The following is a 17,294-nucleotide window of genomic DNA, read 5'->3' on the forward strand; positions in this document are numbered from 1 at the left end:
TGTAAGGGTTTTTCCTTTTCATGTGGGCTGTGTAATATGCGGTGATGTTTCTATTTTCCACATTTGTGGTTGGAAAAAGAACACGGGGTATGGGGGGGACGACGAGACGCTGTTAAGCAGCCTGACAAGCTAATGGAAGAGACTCTGTAAGCATCGCACTTAAACATCACACGACAGCTCGCATACAGTGCGATGAGACAGAGAACTACTTCAAAAGGTAACTTTTATTGTGATAATGCTGAGGAACAGCGTCCTACACAGGAAACATGAAAACGAAGCATAGAAACATTAAAATAACACAATGGTGATTTCTGTAAACACTTTTTGACACATGCAAAATATACCATCTTCATGCTAAAGTGTGTTTGCTGGAAGCTAAGTTATGAAATGAGTTTTAAGTGGGCGTAGTGTGTTTTTTCCCTGTTTGTTTTTAAAGGTCAGCAAACAAGATGATCGTCAACACTCATCTTTCTGTGTTACACATCATCGAGATCATATCTACTGATGTACGCAACACATTCAGGCACTGGCGAAGTGCTGTAAAGCACACATAAGACTTTGCAATACTTGTAATACTTGTTATTCTGTATCCTATTTAGAATCTATTTATTACAAAAAAAAAGCCATAATTTCAAAATTTGACTGAAAAGAATCATGACGATAAGTGAGGTAGGAGCGTCATGGTGATTAGCACTATTGCCTCACACCTCTAGAACCGGAGTTTGAGTCTTCAGCCTGGCTCCGTGTGTGGAGGTCTCTCCGCATCATCTTGCGGTTTCCCGCAATGGTCCAAAATCATGCATCCATCCATTGTTTATTTAGATAGGATAAGATAAGACAGATATTTTCACTATTACAGAAACAGTGAAAACAGTTTAGCAGCAAACGTTAAAGTAATAAATAAGAGAAATAAGAACAACACACAAAGAGACAGACATCCTATTACAGTACGAGTGTCTGAGTGCAGTGTGCAGAATGTGTCAGTCATTTAGTACATTGTTACAGGGGGACTTGTATTGAATAAGTCAAGTAAGGCTTGGTTGTCACACCAACCACAATCAGCACACAATTAGTGAAATGGCGGCATTAAATAAAATAAATATCCAATGAGACCCTTTACTGGATATGCAATTATTTGTTATTACCTGCAGGAGTTAACATTTTCACCTAAACTTCCTCACTAGTGATATTTGGGGAACTCAGATACCCTTTCTCACTGACCAAGCAAAACATCCATCTCTTATTTTGACACTATGGGACACCCCCTCTTGTTCTCCTGGTATGAAAAAAGGTCACTTTCACCACGAATACAATCAGAACATTTCGCTTGAAGGTGCTCTCCCGGTGGTACTTTTGAAGATACCAATAGCAAAGGGGTGGAACTTAACATTTTTACTACTAGCCAGCTGGGCTTTTTCAATAAAAAATGTAGCCATGCAATTTGTAACTAACCAGTGAGATAATGTTCTGCTTTTTCTACTCGACCTTTGTGTAAATCACTCGCCTCAGGTATGAAGAGGTATAGTTCATTTTCTGCCCCGCAAATAGGGATGCAGACCAGAGATAAAGGAGGTTTATTGTGTGATGGGTTTGTTGCCCTTGTTTCTGCCAGACTTAGAGGAATGCAGTGATTTAGACGGGATGATGCCGTCCAGTGCCTGCAGTCTGCTGTAACCCTAGCTTTACAAATGAAGTGAATATATGAATGGCTGAAGACCCCCACATTCCCTGCAGAATTTATGGGTGGGGCAACCAATGAGCCTATCAAGATGCCTTTGCAGAGAACTTATAAAGATCGGGGTCGGCAACCGAATGCAAAGCCTGGAACACATGAAGCCGATTTTCAGCCATTGGAAGTCGTCATTCTGTTAGTTGAGAGTCGGTGACTGGTTATTCGAGTTACAGAAAAAATACTTAGGACTTGACCTCGGTGTCCTCAATGATTGGTACGGGCCTGATTGTGGCGCAGATTCACAGGTTCACATATTTGAGGGCAGTTTAGGATCAGTGATTCACACGGACATGAAACAGACAGACTCTGAAGCCTGAAAGCGTGACCGATGACATGTTAGGGACCTGGGGAAGGCCACAATCGCAACCAGCATTAGTCCTAGAACAGCACTGTGAAGACCCTGATTAACTGGATTAAATGGATGACTAACTTTAGCTTCCCTATCTTAGTTTTGGTTATTTGAACAAGACTAGGACACGTTTGAGTCCAAAACAGCTTATTATTGGCAAAAGTGTTGAGTCTCTTCATTGTGAAGATTAGATTCCCTGTGCACTTTGCAGTAAAGGGAAACATATATCTATAACCTCTGTCAACTGAATACAGTTTTTATCCATCAAAAGTACAACCATAGAGCTGCTTGGCAGTTACACAGCCACCATACCACGGTATAAATCAGCCCTATAAAACGAGGGTAATCATATAAAATCATATTTGTATACTCTCCAATGAGCTGCATTGCGTTGTCTTTACTCAAGTCAGATATGCCGTCTATCTCTTCTTTAATTCAGTCATATTTACAGTCATCACAAGAGACAGTTGCCATTAGAATCCGTAATGATGTAGCTGTGTATAGTTCTGTTGTATACAGCTGAACGGACAATGTTGGAAGGTCGTATGTCCGTGTTGGTTTAGTTGTCTTCTTTTTCATATATGAATAACCTTCTTACCTATAGAGAGGTAGTTAGTAACGTTGCCTGTTCTCCCATAATATCTCTGAAGCTGATGGGTAAGACAGGTATGGCTGTCCTGTGGCACCAGCACCAACACAAATCCAGTGGCTGGGCCCATGATCTTCACAGGGAGGAGCCAACGCTGCTGTCCAGGAGTGGAGGATAGTGAAGGCAAGTCAAGTCAAGGGGCCTTATTGTCACACTAACCATATTCAGTACACAGCATACGGTGCCAGAAAAACACAATGATCGCCCAATCAGACACTATGACATGAATTCAAAAACTGCATAGACAGACAGGAAAAGTGGAGGGGGGTTTGGGGGGGGTGACACATCGACACACAATATAAAACTGAACAATGATGGAATGTGTAGATTAGTCAGTGATGGAACCAGCAGAGCAGGTAGGTGGCATGCTCTGGTCAATCAATCAATCATTTAATTAGTTAATTAATAAGATGAATAATGATAAATAATGAGTAAATAATGAGTCAAGTACGAGTGGCAATAATGGGTTCATGTAAAATCCAAATCACTGGGGATCACAAGGGTATTGATAGTTCAGAGTCTGGATGGTCTTGGGGAGAAGATGAATTCGCGTGATGAGGCCACTCATTCAATTTCCCAGTTTCATGATCTCAATTCTTATGCAAAAAGGACCTCTGTTTTCTCTCAGACCCCTGTACTCTCGCTCGCCCCAATTCCCCACCCAGCCCAAAGTGGTACCGCTTTTGTTTTCCGATGTTGTTTTGCCAGTATCGCTATCCCTTCTCCATATTTTGATGTAGAAATGGCTGTTGTTCGGTTTTGTTCGTACTCACTGCTTTCATGGAACTCATCCCCATAAAGTTCCAGTTCCTTCCTCAGATCCCCAGATCACATGACTCATGTTTGTTTCAAAGATATTCAAACAGGCTCCTGACAAAATATAAACATGCACTTTCCACAGGACAGATTCAATCTATTTTCACAAGTAAATTCTCTAGATTGTATTCTGTCGTAGACTGTATCACAATGCGGACACTGCTAGAAAGGTGCTACATTACGCTGTTTGGTTGGGTCATGCCTCTTACAGCTAAAACTGTCGGAATTTTCACCTAGATGTACAAGGTTCTGGGGACAATTTTTATTCTTAAGAGATTCATCGTAAATTCCAGGATACAGCAGTGTGATGAAGATGGAGCTCAAATTAAATAAGGAAAATGAACGCTAAAAAATACAGCACTTTTACAGAATTGAAACACTTGGAAAGATTTTCACTTATTATTTATAGTGAAGAATCGGGCAAAGAAACATTTTCTTTGAATGACAGTTATTTACACATGTAAGTACTTATATACTCCTAATGGTCCTTTTATCAGGTATTTCTGCTTGTTAATATAAACAACAAAACATCCAGCTCTAGCTAAATATATAGCACTGAGCAATAGTCTTAAGCAGTCAAAGTGAAGGTTTAAACCTATTCATTTGAGTAGTAAGTGTATATTTGCTGAAAAACACCAAAAGTAACAAGAGAACAAATGCAAATTAACAGTGGCAAAATAACAACAAGATTCTGTTCTCCAAAATGTTACTGATATCTTATTGGATACTTGGATACCCAAATCTCTCCTCGAGGGCACCCCAACCATTCCATGTAGTCGTCAAATGGCACTACCGGCTCAATAAATCAATTACTTTTTGAATTTGCTAATCTGACAATCTTTGTCAGACATGGTTTTACACCAAGATGAATATCATTTAAACTCTGTTTTCTTTGCCTGCCTAACATTTGTGCACAGCGTGGTATGCAGCACACAGGCAGGGTCAAGAGGTTCAGTTACAGATCAACAAAGTTTTAAAATGCAGAATATGTATGATCTATGTGATCGACAACCATTGGTACAGCATTTCAGAGAGTCACACTCCTGGAATTTTCAAACACTACAGTATTTAGAGCATGAAGTGCTGGAGAAACAAAACAAGCAGTCAATGGAATTTTTGTGGTCAAAAAATTCTTGTTAATGAGTACGGTCAGAGAAGAATGGTCAGACCCGTGAAACCTGATCAGAAGGTCACAAGTTCAAAAGCAAACAGCTCTGCACGGCAGTGATATGCTAAACAGCCTTAACCCATGTGAGATGTCCTGATATCGGAACTTTCAGCAATGTGGTCTGGGTCAAATATCCTGGATCATACCTGTGGTTCTGGAGTTTAAAAGAGATCTTACTTGGAACCGTGTAGGGGAACCTAATAAATTGACTAATGAGTGCGTTAGATAGATTTGATTATGTGTGCATGTGACAGGCCATCACTAAATGCCACTCCGTCCATCTATATTCCTACTGAATGTCCTGTACAGTGTCACAGTGTAGCCTGGAACCTATCCTAGACACGGTATAAGGCAGGAGAAGACCCTAGATAGGACGCCGGTCCATTATGGAGTATACATACATACACACATAGCACGGGTAATTTCAGAACACAAATTCACCTAAGTGCGTATTCTCTGGCTGTGTTGAGAATAAAGAGTGACAAACAGTCGAAGTATTGCACTACTTGCATAATAACTATGGAAAACTTAACTGTACAAGTCAAGACTTGCTGTTTTATATCTGTTGTCATTTGTTCTAACAACAAATATAGTGGCCAGGAGAAGCAGTCTAGAGATGGATGGATCTATGGCACACATACGAGCGTATGATGTATTTTTCTGAAAAGTGAATAAACATAGAAAATAAATAGCCGGCTGGGAAGATACCACAATCACAGAGGTGCTTCACCCAGGATTCAGCTGCGGCTGTGCAAACCCGTGCAAATTCCCCAACTGCGGGTTTCTCAAATGCATGTCCAATGTCTGTCCTTCCACAGCATAGGGGATTTAGGGTCCCTTTGTGGTTCCGCAGTTTAGGATTCTGTGGTCGTGATCAGAAGGTTTCAATTCCCTTGGTCTATAAAGGCATTTTATTGCTGGGCCATAGAGCAAGGACACAGAAAGACAGGCACCCCCTAATGTTTGGGTTTGGGTATTACTATTTGATTTCGTAGCGCTAGTAAATAAAATATTTCTTTTACAATGGCTATATGTATCATGGGGTTGTTCAAGAGGATTGTACTTTTGAATAAAAAAATGGAACATGTAGCAATAAATAAGATGAAGTCAGGTACAGTAAATGCACTATATTCTTGCACCCTTTACCAAAAAAATTGTTCCCGTGCCTCAAAGTAACCCCCAGCTTCAGGGGGCTGCATGCTAGCTGTCCCTGCATTGTGACCCCCAAGCTTACTCTCATTTTTATATGTGTCTGTGTGGGGTAGGAGAAAATGCAATTTCCTCAAGGGGATGAATAAAGTATCACTATCCTATTGTAAATTGAATTTTGGTGGAAAATAATAAAATCACAGAACAAAATAAGTGAGGAGCATGTAACATGGAGGCAGCAAAGGCGGATGCTGGTAGGTGGTGTTTTCAGACAAAGAAAAGAAAACTGAAATCTGTTCCAGATACACTTGTGAAGGTAATTTGACTGCTGAAGGTGGGGAATTCTGACCTTCTAGGTGTTTTATTGCGTTTTGGTGTTTTTATTGAACTCATCAGGCAGGTTCTTGTTTTGTTTTTCTCATGGTACAAACTATATATCACATTGTTTTCAACTCTGCTAACTGGCATTACCGAGAAGACAGCTGTGTAATTATGCCTGCCTGATTCCACAGCGAAAACCATTTCGAAAACATTTATAATAACACAGGTGACCCTACAGCTTGTCTTTTGTTTTGTTAACCAGCAGATATTATTTGGTAACAGGATCACAATGCAAACTACAACTGCATGTACTAGCAGCTTGTTTTGGCAGTATTGGTTCTTACATTCACAAAAAAACAGCAGGACAAGAACATAAATTAAGAAAAATAGATAAATAGAAATAAAATGATAGAATAAAGGAATAACATAGTACAAGCTGTGCAATATAATTATAAGGACATTAAGGGGAACAGAGGTATTTGAATACTGGAAAGGTATGAAAATATATGATGTCCAGTAGATGAAGGAAGATGTATGAAGATGCACAAAAGAAAGACCTTTTAGAAGAATAAAGATGAATTGGGAAGGTCAACCACCTTCTAACAATTTATCCTGGTCAGGGTCGTGGGAGGACTGGGAGAGTGTGTATGTATACGGCCAGCCTGCAGGGGGCAGTGTAATGGTCCAGGGTGGCAAGTGGTTGCTGTTGCTTTATGGCAAGCAGGCGGGCCATACATAATTCCTGGGTCCAGGACGAAGTTCCTTCAAGCGGGTCATGATATGCAAAGCCTGGACCTTCTCACATCAGCTCCCAACACATCAGATGTCCCCCAAGATGGCAGCTCTGACGGAAAGTGGTCTCTGACCCAGGATCTATGTGTCAAAGACAGGGGTGGGTCTAAGGGATGGGCCACCCCAGCCGCCAGCCCAGCAGAAAAAAATTACAGATGAAATACAGAGACTGTAATACTGTAAACCAGAGCTGCCCAAGCAGTCAGTCGATGGTGGCATGTCTCCAAGTCGATAGCGAGATGATTAATGGATAATGTACGAGGTCTGGCTATGCCCCAGGTTAACCCCTGTTATAAAAAGCATCTCTAGTTACAGTTATTTACATGGCTAGTAGGATGGACAAAGGAGAGAGAGGAATGTCAGAGGATTATTGTGTGTGTTAGCTTATTGCATTTATTTTTTGTTTAAAGGATTTTAAATACCGAACTACTGGGGTGAAACTTTCTTTTTTAAAACTGGCCTTGTTCTCTTTTTATCAATTTTTTTTAGTTTAATACTAAGCTCTATTTCCTCATAACCTATCACAAAAGACCACAAAACTAACACGGAGAATCACATGACATCATTGCAGAGTCTTTTGGAGTTTTTAAAACCTTCTGTTGTGTATAACGTGTGTACAAATGGTTCCCATAACAGATGAAAAGATCAATAAAAAGTGAAAACAGTTTTACTTGGGAAAGAAATTCTGTTTACTCTTTTACTTCTCTTGAAACTCAGTACACATTGTGTTTTTCTCCCATTGTTTTTTATCTGCAAGTTTCCTTTCAAAGAAAATCCCCTCCATATTTCCTCACCTTTTCTTGAGTAATTTGTGTCTATGTGTAGAGATGATAGTGGTTGGGGGGGGGGGTTACTTTCACTCTACACTGCTGTTCAAGAGTTAGAAATATCCTCATTTTTGAAAGAAAACAATCCATTATAATAACATCAAATTGATCAAACATTCTGTCTAGACATTGTTAATGTTGTAAATGACTATGGTTGCTTAATGATTGAAATATCTGCATAAATAAAGAGATGCCCATTATCAGCAATAATTAGTCTTGAGTTCCAGTGGAGCGCTGTCACTTTAAAAGGTTAATTGATCATTAGAAAACCCTTTTGTAATTACGCAATAAAACCAGGCTTCTTCAGACTAGTTGAGTATTTACTGCATCAGTAAATGTTGGTTCGACAGCTGAGTAAAAATGGCCCGAAACAAAGAAATGAAACTCCTCGCTGTGAAGCTGAGGAGTGAAGGCTACTCCGTGTGAGAAATGGCCAGGAAACTGAATATCTCCTACAATGCTGTGTACTGCTCCCTTCACAGAGGAGCATAAACGGACTTCAGATGCATTAGAAAGAGGAACAGAGGGCCCCAGGGCACAACTGTGCAAGAAGATGCATTTCTTAGATTGTGTAGTTTGAGAAACAGACACGTTACAGGTCCTCAGTTGGAAGCTTCATTAAATGGGACCCAAAAGACCAATCTCAATGTCTACAGTGAAGAGGCGACTCTGGGAAGCTGGCCTTCTAGCGAGAGCTGTGAAGAACAAGTCCTGTCTGAGTGTTATGGACAGAGTCCAAGTTTGAGGTGTTTGGATCACAAAAGAACACTCCTGAGATGTAGACCAAATGGAAAGCTGCTGGAGGAGTGCTTGACATCGTCTGTTAAACATGGGGGAAGCGATGTGATGGTCTGGGGCTGCTTTCGTGGGGGTAGAGTTGGGGATTTGTACAGGGTAAAAGGGAAGCTGTTGCTATTTTGAAATGCCTTGGCAGACGGTGCTTAAGTGGAGCCAATATCATCCTACAGCAGGACAGTGGCCCAAGTACAGCTCCAAACTATGTAAGGACTATTTAGAAAAGAAGCAGTCGGCTGGTATTCTGTGTATAATGGAGCGGCCAGCACAGTCACCGTATCTCAACTCCGTTGCTGAGCTGTTATGGGAGCAGCTTGACCGAATGGTACGTAAGAAGGGCCCATCAAGCCAATCCAACTTGTGGGAGGTGCTCTGGGAAGCATGGTGTGAAATATCATCAGACCACCTCATCAAACTGACAGCTAGAATGACCAAGGTCTGTCAAGCCGTCACGGCTGCAAATGGAGGACTCTTTGATGAAAGTAAAATTTGAAAGAAACAATTATTTCAAAAGAGAATTATTATTTGTCAATAACGTTCTTATTTTGTATTATTTTCTGTTCAAACTCATTTAGTGTTTTTTTTTTCATGGAAAACAAGGAAATTTCTAACTGACCCTAATCTTTTGAATGATGGCGTGTATGTTTTTATGATTTGATGCATTTTAAAAGAAAAACCATTTTCGTGCTTGTACAACAGTTTGGAATTGAGGACGAGATTTGAATTGAGTTTTTAAACGCATGTCTTGCTTGACGGTCTTGAGACAGAGTTTAAAAATTAATCAGACTTGATAAATAACTTGCACTACCACACCACATGACCCTCCTGTCTTCTTCCTATCATGACTCTAATGGGTCACCTGTTATTAGTTGGTTTTACCTTTTGTGTTAATCACTCCCAGTTACCTCTCGTTAGTTCCCTCGCCGGTCTTGTACATCTGCTTCCCAGTGCTGTCTTCCCCAGTCCAGCCATTAACATCTGTGATATGATTGTATGGTATCTTTTTTTCTTTTGTTCTAATCTCTTCCTTCTTATTTGTGGCTTTGCATACATTAATTGTGCTAATTTTGTTTTTAAGGGGTGGCTCAACAAGTAGAACATTTGTCTCCTATTTCCATGGTTGGGTTTTTGAATCACCCTGTCACTGGTGTGTGGAATTTCTGACAGTACCTGTAGTTCAAGACATACGACTAGGTGAACTGGTGCATACAGACTGCCCACGGTGAGTGTTCATGCATGTCCTGTGTAGGTCTGGCATTCTACTCGGGGAGTGCCCTCTGCATCCTTTTTAGAAAAAAATATGTATTCATATTATTTGAATAATTTTTTGTTTTGAAATATAACTTCATATGGATATGATGTGACCTTTATTTAAATCTGGATTAATATTCTGGAACAATATGAACACAACCAAGATATGGTGAGCTATGACAACTATTAATTAAATTTCTATTTAAGGAAAATGAATATGGATTAACTTCATTGTGCTGAGGGGCTATGTGATGGCTCATAGAGTTAATACCATTGACTCGCACCTCTAGGGGCTTTGATTCCTAACCTTTCTGGGTCTCTGTGTGGGGACGGCGTGGGCTTTGTACACTTCCCATGGTACAAAGGGGCAGGGGGGGACAGCCTGATGTGGTGACTTATATTAATTTACTTCCAAGTTTATCAATTTTCAAGTTGTATATAGGAAAATCCCTTTGACATTTGCAGATTAGCCTGTACTGTAACTAATCCAAAGATGAGTACAAATGTATTTATATACACTAAACCTTAAGTGACTGTAAATGATTCCCAGAAAGTGCACCGATTGTTCATTTAGAGTCTTTCATGCCAAAAATACAAATACTTACTAAGAATAACTATTTTTTAAACCGGTTGCCTCGGTATAAGATGACACATGGTGCCAGAGGTTAACCCAAATGGAAAATTTAGATTTTGGTCACCCTGAACTTGCTAGGAATTCTCAGTATGGTCACATAGCTAAACAAAGGAGGTAAAGTGAAATCCTTTACTTTGCATTAATTTTTAACATATGAGTTTTGAGAGGAGGGTGGAGATGACACCAATTTTTGTCTGGTTAATATGCAGTAACAATTGATATCTTGCCTGGTTTTTCTGGTGTACAAATAAAAAAGCACATCTTTTTCAGGGGATACTACGTCAACCTGAAGAGACAATTCCTCACAGTGCCAGACATGCAGTGATGGGAATGTTAGAAAATGAACAGCCAGTCAGGACAAGTCACTGGGAACGTTGCAATGCAGGAAGTCGCATGCCTGCCTCCATGCGCCTAAACAAACGGCTCAGGAATGCCGTCGCAGCTATAGAAAATGCAGTCAAGCTAATTAAGAGTTCCATAGTCATAGACTAGCTAGCTGAAGAATAGCCTACATTTATCTGAAGCTGATGATTCTCATAACCTTTGCCCTACAATAATACCACAGTTGCTCATAGGTGTTGGTAACAGAATGTGAACAAGATTATTATTTTTTTTAGCTCTGATGATTTATCAAACATGCTCTCAGAGTCCTCAGTCAGATTAGATCTCTGGGCTATGACTGTAGCAATGGCCCCAGAGTCAGTTAATCAACGCTAAGCTATTATATGCTTTAAATCTACAAATAAAGTATATAAAATATGATCTAAGTTGTAAGTTTGCTTATATTTTGGTAATTCTGTGCTGGGTTGGCGTCCCATCCTGGGTAATTCCCTGCCTTGCACCTGTAGCTTCTCGGATAGGCTCCAGACTCCTGTGACCCTGAATAGGAAAAGCGGGTAGCGTAAATGGATGGATGGATGGATGTTTGTTTGTATATATATGGGTATGTGCTTAAGAAACCATTTGTAATGCATTTAGTCAATAAGCTGTGATGGCTTAAAATGAATCTCGACAGGGAGAATTAGAGTGTGTAATGCTAAAAATTCCTCCTGGTGTGCAGGAGTGAGTACTTAAACATGACACAACTCGCCCGACTGCAGGCTACAGTCCCCTCTCTGCATTTTCGCCCATCTCTGGTGTCGTTCGCTCTGACCCGGCCGCTGCCCCAGCTACGCGAGACGCGCGCCTTCCACCTTCCGCCAGCCCCCTTTCCCCATGGCGCCGCGACTCGCAGGCTGACGAGGTGAGAGCCGCGACTGTGGAAGATCTGTTTTTAGATTCCCGGGTTTGCCGGCGTTAAGCAGAGGGGCTTTCCCCCAGCGAGCGGGATTTTGCCTGGTGTGGGCGCCCCCACCCCCACGGCCACATGCTGTTTATATTTGTACCATATACATTCAGCATAGCTCAAGACAAAAAAAAGCAACGCGTATGAATTCTCTTTCATCATATTGTACCATTTTTCTTCTTTATCCTGCTACTACTGTTACTACTAGTAATAATATTCCATCTCTGTCAGGTAAGGAAATAATAATAATAATATTAATAATGTGTTGCCTTGCAGGATTCCACCAGGTATGCTAATCTCCTCCCATTAGCAGTTAAGTGAATTTGGGTCTCGGAACTGCCCACGTTGTGTATCCAGGTGTGGGGCCTGTGACACACTGATATCTTGAACAGGGTCTCCCCCCCGCCCCCCCCGTGCCTCCTGGGACAGGCCCGTGCCCCTTCCCTGTGACCCTGTACTGGACAGACAGTGTAGAATTGTTTATCTTTTGCATTTTGTTTCTTGTGGGACATTAGGGATACCTAATCATTCACTGAAACCAAGATGAACCATTGCTTGATTTTGCCTGAATGGCTGTAAATGAGGGGAAGAGGCAGGTTAATAAAGGACTTGAGACAGCTGAGAGATGGATTGCGTGTGTGAGATCATTAGGGATCCCAACAACGGCCCCTGCTCTGTGCTGCGGTCGGGGAAACGCTCCCACTGGCCAAAAGGTCAGCATAGAAAAGAAGAGGAAGTGCTTTTTTTCCCAGGCGATATGGATCCTTAATGAAGGCAGTGTTTAGCACCTGAGCAACCGACATTACTGCCTACTCAACGTAGACATGTACAATTTACATCAGTAAATGCTTATTCATTCGTAGAATTATGCGAATTGCACACTATGGATATGCATGATTATTACTTGTTTTCTTATGTCCTGTGTCTTACCTCTTTATATGTGGCTCCCTTTTATATTTATGTGTGTCTCTCATACTTATGTCCCCTGCTCAATAGGCAATACTGCATTTCATTGCACGGTGTATTGAGTATAACTGTGCATGTGACTATTGAAACTTGAAATTTGAACTTTGAACTTTGAACTTGAGGGAGAACGGACAGAAAAACATCCATTCTCAACACACCTTGTGGAGTCCATGCTGTGGTGAACTGGGGGGGGGGGGCACAATATTAGACAACACTTGGTGTCTGTATTAAGATTCAGAGATACAAAAGTGTTATTCAGCCATTCTATTTGAACTATTGATCATTTATTTTTTTTTAAAGACTTTGCATTGAGTTTTTAAAAATTCTGCCTTATTACAGATCTTCCCTTTGGCTCCTTGTTTGTGACACATCTGGAAAAAATGTACAGGTAAAAAAATTTTACATTTACAGTAATTAAACATCATTGATCAATCGACTAGGTATAATAATGAGGGGAATGTGGAGGAGACCAAGAGGTCACAAGAGGGAAGACCAATGAGAGACTAAGCAGTGTTATCATACGAGTAATGGCTTGGTCCATCTTACCATACTCCAGGATCGGAAAGTAAGATTTATGCCACTTCGTCAAGTTGACAATATTCTGAAAAAAAAAACACTTCTGGGTCATTTCCTCCTTCACCGTTTGGTGACGGACATATGGATCTATGTGAGCAGCTGTCGCAGAAGTAAGCCATGTATGAACCTTTCACCTGCACCTGCTTTTGACAGGTTCTGCTATAGGATGTTAGAGGAACTAACCTTTTTCTTGTGGCAGGACAAATACTTCCCTCATTCCAAGGCAGGACACCTTCAGTTGAAATTCCTTGATCATTTCCGGGCTGACGGAAGCACTGCGAGCTGGAGACATAAGACAGACATATCAGGTGGAGGAACGGAGGCAGATACTACCACGCAGTTTGGTTTCACACCGTTGTTGAAGGAATTCACATTTACATTGAATTATTTAGCAGATGCTCTTGTCCAAAGTAATGCACTAGTGAGGAGACCTTAGGGTCAGCCAGCACACCAGGAGCTCATCACCATCATCACCATCATCACCATCATCATCATCATCATCATCACCATCAACATCATCATCATCATCATCATCATCATCACCATCATCACCATCATCATCATCATCATCATCATCATCACCATCATCATCACATTATCATCACCATCATCATCACCATCATCACCATGATCATCATCATCACCATCATCACATCATCACCATCATCATCACCATCATCATCACCATCATCACCATCATCATCATCACCATCATCATCATCATCACCACCATCATCACATCATCACCATCATCATCACCATCATCATCACCATCATCATCACCATCATCATCATCATCATCACCATCATCACCATCATCACCATCATCATCATCATCATCACCACCATCATCACATCATCACCATCATCATCATCACCATTATCACCATCATCATCACCATCATCATCATCATCATCATCACCATCATCATCACCATCATCACCATCATCATCACCACCATCATCACATCATCACCATCATCATCATCACCATCATCATCACCATCATCATCATCACCATCATCATCATCACCACCATCATCACATCATCACCATCATCATCACCATCATCACCATCATCATCACCACCATCATCACATCATCACCATCATCATCACCATCATCACATCATCACCATCATCATCACCATCATCACCATCATCACCATCATCACCATCATCATCACCATCATCACCATCATCACCATCATCATCACCATCATCACCATCATCATCGTCGTCATGGTTGTTGTTGCTGTTACTATCATCATTCGCAAACAGTAGTAATGACAATGGCAGAGACTTTGTCTGACCATAGAACAGGACTCTGTTCAGCGGGGTTTGCTGCTCCACCTCCTGCAGGAAAATGCACTCGGAGCAGTTTAGCAGCTGGCCACTCCACAGCGGGCTGAGTCTCCCTGGGATGCCTGTATACAGAACACCGCCGATTAGTCAGTTGTGGATGCTAATGGTAACTACAAGCTGAATGTTGTGGGGGGGGGGAGGCGGGAGGTGCAAGCTGAAAACAAAAAAGTGACAAAGTGGTTGAAACGCAACTGTATGTGAAAAACCCCTACTGTCATTTATTAAGTGAGAGGGACTTCAGAAAGTCAGGCTGCTGGAATGATGCATTCTAACCCTTGTACAGAGTGGAATCAATGTGACCCCAAGCACTTTTTAAAATATATACTGTGGAATGGTCTGTATAACTGTGGAATGGCCTGTATCACTGTGGAATGGTCTGTATCACTGTGGAGTGGCCTGTATAACTGTGGAGTGGTCTGTGCCCTTCTGTTGTATATGCATGAATTTGTGAGAGTGAAACAAAAAAAAGAGAAACAGATGCACATGCAGAGACAGAGAGAGAGAGAGACAGAGAGAGAACATGTGACATACCATCTCGCTCCAAGTCATCTCTGCCGGGGCATATGTGATAGGGCCAGACTTCCTTTATGCAGTGATTTCCACTGAAATGGGACAAGAGATAATCAGTTTCATTTTCAGAATGTTACTTTTTTTAACACGCTCTCACTAGATCATATTCTAAACATGGATAAGAAGAGAAAGTGGTGGAATACCCAGCAATCTACTATAAATACACTATGGGATTCTTCCCCCCAGTAACCTAGAACTTTAATTCAAAGGCCAGCTTTATCACTATGTACACAAATAGTTATCCATTACACATTAAACAAAGACTACCGTTTCCCTTCCTGTGGAGATTTTTAAGTTGATCAGTGTTCATTGCATTCATTGTTAATCTGTCATTATGGTCAATGAAATACTGCATTAAAATAACACGATTTTAAAAACTGCATATTAGGACTCCAAACTGGCAAACAATGTGCAGTCTTTCGAATGCCCTTCCCCCTCACTTACACTCGAATGGATCCAATGAAAAGGAGTGTGTTTGCACTGGTGGCCTCCTGGAGGACAATGATGGTACTGTCTACTGCTCTGAATTTGTTTACATCTGAGTCCCTCTCTCCAGCCACTGCAATGAAATACCAGCTGCCTAGATACTGCAGAGAAGGGAGCACTGCATTAAGAAATTTCACTGGAATGCCATATGTATCTCAATAATTACAATACTGTGCAAAAGTCTTAGGCAGTCAAAGAAAATGTTTAAAGCTCTTTATCTGGGTAGGAAGTGTATATTTGCTCAGAAAAAAAAAACAGAATTTAACATCAGAATATGTGCATATGAAGAGTAAAACAATAAACACTAACAATTACTTTTGTTCTTCAAAAGGTTGCTGATGTCTAGTTGGATGCTAGATGAACACCACTTCATTCCCAAACCTCACCTCAGGGGCAGCTCAGCCACTAATTTCACAAGCTCACTCAATTCATTAACTTCATTAGTTAAAGTCATTGAGGTATTGATTAATTAATTAAACATAGAGCCCTAGTTGGTGATACATGAATGTATTGGATGGTTCCTACAAATGCTGGGGTGACTTGGGGAGGTTCTGAAGCTGCTAAGCTGACAGACTTTGACAGACATGATATTATAGTTTTACAGCAACATGAAGATCGTTATTTTCTTTGCCCAAGACAGTACTATTTGTGTGTGTGTGTGTGTGTGTGTGTGTGTGTGTGTGTATCATCATTAAAACAAGGAAAGGGGAGCTTCTGTAACACACTGTACAAACAGTGGGCTTTTCATGTGTCATCCACAAAAAGTGGCTTTTTTTGGGCCACTTATTCCCATATCAAAAAAACCCACCATTTCCATATGAAATAAAATGTGATTCATTTTCCAAATTTATATTTTGAGATGCAAAAAATTAGATCTTAAAACAAATCCCGAAAAACTCAAAAATAAAAAGATTCAAAAAAAGAAGAAAAAAAAACTCCCAAAACGATACAATGTGACAAAGCCTCACCTGCTTGGTATTGATGTTGCCCATGGACAGGATCTCAGGAGGGGTGCAGGGTGTGAGTGAATGTAACAATAGCCCAACTACGTGTAAAAGGAATGTCCATGCTTCAGTGATCATAATGAACCAGGAGTACCTGTGCGCAAAATGAACAGCATCGAATGAGCAGCCTATCACTTCGTTTGACTTTCTCCTCTAGCTGCCTGGCAAGACTCATAATTATTAACTAGTTTGTTTAACTGATGTCCACCCACAGATGTAACTCTCATTTTCCCAACGTAGTGAAATTTAACCCTCCTTTCACCTCTGGGGTTCTTTCATAGTGTCCCACGTCCCATGTCTCCTTAATATTAAAAGTATAACTAATATTTTAATAATATGCATTATGTACTATAGTCCAAGATTTAATTCTGAAATACACCGAGAGCAAACTAAACATTGAATATGCTTGGCTTGATACACTTTTTATAACACATTCATACTGTACGCGTACCTCTTCAGTCAATACAATTTAAAGACTTTTTTGCATCATGAAATATTCAAAAGCCAATTTTAAATGTGGTGTCCGTTTAGTTATTGTAAATCGAGGTAAATGTAGCAGG

The 17,294-nt window shown here is 40.7% G+C and overlaps 1 protein-coding gene across 1 annotated transcript; it reads right to left on the reverse strand.

The window, feature by feature from the left end:
- Positions 1-13,005: 13,005 nt before the first annotated feature.
- Positions 13,006-16,877, reverse strand: apom (apolipoprotein M). The gene is made up of 7 exons (XM_049027030.1): positions 16,699-16,877; positions 15,689-15,831; positions 15,206-15,276; positions 14,623-14,736; positions 13,494-13,592; positions 13,281-13,335; positions 13,006-13,105 (listed from the first exon to the last, which is right to left on the reverse strand). The coding sequence occupies exons 1-6, from the start codon at positions 16,810-16,812 to the stop codon at positions 13,307-13,309; spliced, it is 570 nt and encodes a 189-aa protein (XP_048882987.1). The 5' UTR covers positions 16,813-16,877; the 3' UTR covers positions 13,006-13,105; positions 13,281-13,306.
- Positions 16,878-17,294: the final 417 nt, after the last annotated feature.

This window comes from Brienomyrus brachyistius, chromosome 9 (assembly GCF_023856365.1).
Source record: "Brienomyrus brachyistius isolate T26 chromosome 9, BBRACH_0.4, whole genome shotgun sequence".
NCBI lineage: Eukaryota > Metazoa > Chordata > Actinopteri > Osteoglossiformes > Mormyridae > Brienomyrus > Brienomyrus brachyistius.